The sequence below is a fragment of the Montipora foliosa genome, chromosome 2 (genome assembly GCF_036669935.1).
Source record: "Montipora foliosa isolate CH-2021 chromosome 2, ASM3666993v2, whole genome shotgun sequence".
Classification (NCBI taxonomy): Eukaryota; Metazoa; Cnidaria; class Anthozoa; order Scleractinia; family Acroporidae; genus Montipora; species Montipora foliosa.
Window position 1 is genome coordinate 8,328,496 of NC_090870.1, and position 5,000 is coordinate 8,333,495.

Below are 5,000 nucleotides of genomic sequence, written 5' to 3' on the forward strand. Positions count from 1 at the left end.
ATGTGGCTGGTTCATGAATTGGAACAAAAACAAATGGAATGTCCAAAAGTACTGATTTATGTCAGAGATTACCAGCGGTGTAGTGAGGTTTACCATCTTTTTATGCAAAGTTTATGAACCAAAGCATACCATCCACCTTCTGCAACTAAAGCATCAGAAAATAGAATGGTTGCCATGTACCACAGTGGCACTTCTCCTAGTGTTCAGGAAGTTGTCCCAGCCTCTCTCAACGACCCAAATGGAAAAGTTAGAATCATAATTGCAACAACTGCCTTAGGAATGGGAGTAGATATCAAGGGGCTACACCGTATCATCAACTATGGACCCCCCCAGTGATATTGAATCATACATACAAGAGCTTGGAAGGGCCGGAAGAGATGGCAAACAGTCAGAAGCTCTTCTTATGTTCCATGGCAGGCAACTTCATCACTGTACACCTGAGATGTTGCAATACCCGAAATCAAGCAGCTGTCGGAGAAGCAAGCTTCTTGAACTGTTTGATAAAGGAACTGTTAGTAGTCACAATTTCCCAAGGGAAAAGCACCTATGCTGTGATATTTGTGAACTTGCATGTACATGTGAGACCATTGACTGCCCAGATATACTTGACAGCATGAATTCGCTGAAAACAAGGAGTAATGGCAATACAACAAGTCAGAAACTTAGGCCTGTTTCTATTGATCAAAAACAAAGGCTGAAAGGTCTCCTCAGAGAACATCAAAAAATGATGAGAGAAATGCTACTTGAGTCCAACCCTAACTTGTTTTATACCAATGTTGACAATGTTACTTGCTTTACTAACCAGCTTATAGAGGATGCAGTGTACAAATGTGACTCACTTTTTTCTGTGGAAGACATTTTGGAGAAACTTTCTGTGTGGAAAGTGGACCATGCCCACAAAATCTACAGTTGTTTATGCAAAGTATTTCCAGATCTTGCAAAGCCATAATTGTTAGTTACAGCCAGGAACATGTTATTTTATTGTTTCTGTGATAGGTATGTGTTTTTTGTTGTAAAAAGACTTAAAAAGACCAGGGACACAATGTGTTCTATCTTTAGATAGTAAAATAACCAAGACAGTACTACTGGTCCCCTTTGAAAGGGATAATTATTGTACAAATATCTGGTTTTGTTGTTTTCCTAAAATTCAATTTGAATTTCAGTTGAAAGGAGACCATAAAAGTGACACAATTTCTGTTTCAGTGAGTGTGCCAGAGTTCATTCTCAGGCACCGAGAACAAAAAAGGGACACAAGTTACCGATAACACACACATTACAGTCTTGACCAATTCCTTTTGTGCTTAGTTATCCATGCATTTAAATCACTGAAGCTCAGGAGAGAAATTGGATCTTTTGGGATGGTTCCAATCCCTGCATGTGTCCGACCTGGGAATTCTTTCAGAGCTTGGATTTCTTGTAAGATCTTCACCACTGTCAAGATATCTACATCTCTTCTTCGTTGATGTTTTCCAGATTCCTTACGTACCTTGTTTTCTTTGTCGAAGTTCTTCATTACATCATCGACTCCATCACTTGCTCTGCTATAAGTTTGGGCTGATGGAAATGTCAGGTTAGGCCCATGTCCAGCCATTAGTTCTTTTGTTTCCTTTATCTTGTGCTCCTGCACCTGGTCGATTGCTACATTACGCCCAGTGCCTCCTTTGAGATTAATTGTGCGATTCCACCGCAGAGAATGTGCTTCCCTTGGTGATAAAATAGCATTTAACTGGGCGTGAAGTCAAATGGCTGCCAAGGCATACTTGGTCTTTCCAGTGACTTTGAAGAGAAGCATCATAAACTTCCACAAACGTTCTAGTCTGCTGCCATCTCCCTCTTTGACTGCATCTTGGAAGTCTCTAAGAAGCAGTCCAGTCTTCAGGATGTTGTGAGAGTAGTTAAACACACCATCGCCATCGTTTGGATTTGGGGGACTTCTCTCTTCTCTTTCTCTTGGAATGGCCAGCCCATGTGCCGAAACCTCATGGTTGTTACGACGTTTTTCATGTATGTAGACCTTGTTGCAAGAAGGAAATCTGCAAGCATAGTTTCCATGGCATGCCTCTGCCTCACGGATTTCTTCATGGATTGTTGTTGATTCGTCCAATTCTGCTTCGAAGAGAACATAAGTGTTTACAAGTTCTCCCACTTTCTCTTTCAGTGTGCAAGAGTCTTTGCTCTGTACAACGTTTAGTGTTGGTGTTGCATGTGGGGATGCCATGCCGAAAAACTCCATTGCTGCATACACAACATAGCTATCCACAACTGTACTGAAAAATGATTCAGTACCATGGTAAGACTTGCTGATTTTTGCATGGACATCTTTCCTGTTAAGCCTGGCCTTAAGTTGGTATAATGTTCCCAGATCTCCTGCAGAATTTTCCTTGTACAGGTAGTCAAACACCATCTGCAAAATTAAATGAAGACAACTTTTTTAATTATTATGTACATGGCTTTAACCATTTTTTCTTTTGCACCAGCTCATATTTTTTCCCAGGCTGCAATTTTCCTTAGTACCATACATTTATTTTTTTGAGGTGAATAAAAATCAATTTCATGGAAAAAGTTATGTGTATGGAAATACTGATCAAGAAACACACTAGCCTGTGTACAGACCGCCCCTCCCCTCAAAAAAAAAAAATCGGAGAGGAACGGTCTGTGATTTACCGTTGATAATCGTGTTCCATACCACGTGATTTTTCCTGGAATGTGTGGAAAATGATTTGATTGGTTATTACCCATCGATCATTGCATCATTGAAACAACGAGTTTTGATTGGCTTTTATTTTTATTTCTCCACAACAACACCGTGAGAACCACCGTGAGAGATTTTACGATGAGTTCGTTCGTGTGTACTTTGAGCACGGTACAAAATACGAATAAAAATCTTTTTGATTGTCAAAGAGGTTTCTCTTTTAAAGTACGAGCGGAATTGTTATCTATGGAGTGTAAAGTGGAAATCGATTCGACGTACATTTCTAGGAATTGTCAGCGCAAAAGAAACGAAAGCGCTCTTCACGAGGTGAATATAGCACTATTCAAAAGATTGTCCACTCGAAAACGTCTCCCGCTATTCCTTACCAGTCAATGTAATCCCAACCAGCCTAGCCATTCTCAAGTACAATCTACAAAGCGAGATGCCATGGAAGATTTGAGAATGTACACACCGAGGAAAATAACAGCTCATCGGCAACGATCTGTGTTGTTTTGAAGATCAGAGCCGTACCTGGTCGGAAGACTTGCAAATACATCCTCTCCTTTAAAGAGTACTTCTATGCTATAAAGCCAAGGTATCTTAAAACTATCGGAGACGCTCTTCGATGCACGTTTGAAATCTATCATTGACCACCATTTTGAGAATTTAGCTCCAAACGAAATATGAGCCACGCAAATTTTGGTCAGCGTAGATTACTAAATAATGTATGCAAAATTATTCCGGAACATGATTACTAACGGTAAATCACAGACCGTTCCTCTCCGATTTTTTTTTGAGGGGAGGGGCGGTCTGTACACAGGCTAGAAACACACCTGAAGAAAATTCATTTCGCAGTGAAATTCTTCATGTTTTAAAATAATTCATCTGAGTCGGCTACTGCATTGACAGCACTGGTAGCTCTTTCCACTGTAAGATGGTCACCCCCAAGGTTGATCTTGTGTAGTATACTTGATTCTGGGTCTAAAGGAACATATTCTGCATGGCAGTGCTGAAGAATTTGAAGCACTTCCTCGCTCTTGTTTTCATCCTTTTCCAGAAGGCCAAGCTGAACCCGAGTCAAACACATGCAACAATGAGGTTAGGAACAACAATCTTACAGTCACACTATAAAATAATGATACTTCCATTAAAATCAATTTTCCTAAATGTTTAACCTAGCATAAATGTAGTTTAGCCAACCATAACCAGCCGTACACAATACCTGGCATTAAACTAGGAGAGGCTGCTGTGTATAACTTAAAGTTACTTAATTATGATGGCTGGCTTCAAGTATAATGATTTGACTGAAAAAGATAAATTTGGTATTAACGACAAAGGGTCAGGTACAGAAGGTGGTACTGTCACAGGGGATATATTTTTGGCTCAAAATCTATTTTAAAGAAGTTGATTATTGTTTAACTTTGTTTCAAATTATGGCAACATAAGACAAACACCAGTGAGACTGTTTTTAGGTAAATTGAAACCACGACAGATGCACAAGAGGTTTGATTCATACTTTCAACTTTAGATTGACAGCTCATCTCCTTTCTATACTGGTGTGGGATATGAGCTGGAACTATGTTTGCAAACTGCTGAAAGTATTTGCATGTTTTAGTCAATATTCGTAAAACAAGGACCACAAACTCATCCTTCAGTTGGGAATGTTCCCCCGGTGATGGTATGAAAGTGGAGTTTTCTAAATCCATGATGTTTTTTATTGGGCATTTGGCACTCAAGTCCCAGTCGATAACACGATTTTCATAAGCCAAGAGGTTGAACCAGTGAATTGACTCTGTGTCCCTGTCACCTGAGCAAATTGATGGCCTCCGGATCCAATCCAAATTGTCACCATTTAAGCCAAAATCACAAGGATGTGATTTGCCAATCTGGTTGCCCAGGGATCCCTCTTCTTCTCCCTCTGATTCTGATTCCTCTGATGAACTTGAGAAATCAGACTCAAGACAACTGATATCTGAAAACAAGTATTTGATCTTTATTATGAGCCAGTTGTCACAAACTGTATCACTGCAATAGGGAGGTTCTGTTTTGAGAACAGAGTATCTTCTGATCCTTAGAACTGGAAATTTTAAAACAGCTTAACACCTGTTAGTTACAGTTACAGCAGCATGCCAAAGGTATACTGCTGCTCTTGAAAACCAAAATACACTTCCAGGCAATTTAATAGGGGATATGGACATTTTTTTTTTGATCTTTGATGATACATGCATGTACATGTGTTGTGGTTTAATTTTATCCTTGGTTGGAAATATTTTAAAGCACTTTGATCTTTTTCCCTTTGTTTCATATT

General features: G+C 39.5%; 2 protein-coding genes across 7 annotated transcripts in view; one reads left to right on the forward strand and one right to left on the reverse strand.

Moving 5' to 3' along the window:
• LOC137991138 (ATP-dependent DNA helicase RecQ-like) overlaps nt 1–117 on the forward strand; it is a 1,845-nt gene extending 1,728 nt beyond the window's left edge. Inside the window, exon 2 of the mRNA XM_068836254.1 lies at nt 1–117. This exon is cut by the window's left edge and continues 247 nt beyond it. Within this exon, the coding sequence (XP_068692355.1) occupies nt 1–117 (117 nt within the window).
• Nucleotides 1–5,000, reverse strand: part of LOC137992323 (uncharacterized) — a 9,339-nt gene that overhangs the window by 1,854 nt on the left and 2,485 nt on the right. For 3 of the 6 annotated variants that reach the window (XM_068837602.1, XM_068837600.1, XM_068837598.1), the window contains exons 3-4: nt 3,526–4,664; nt 1–2,404 (exon numbers count right to left, since the gene is read on the reverse strand). The exon at nt 1–2,404 is cut by the window's left edge and continues 1,854 nt beyond it. In XM_068837602.1, the coding sequence (XP_068693703.1) occupies nt 1,739–2,404; nt 3,526–3,540 (681 nt within the window). In that variant the 5' untranslated portion in view covers nt 3,541–4,664 and the 3' untranslated portion in view covers nt 1–1,738. The remainder of the gene's footprint in view (nt 2,405–3,525; nt 4,665–5,000) is intronic. The other 3 variants (XR_011121673.1, XM_068837599.1, XR_011121672.1) reach the window with 3 other exon arrangements.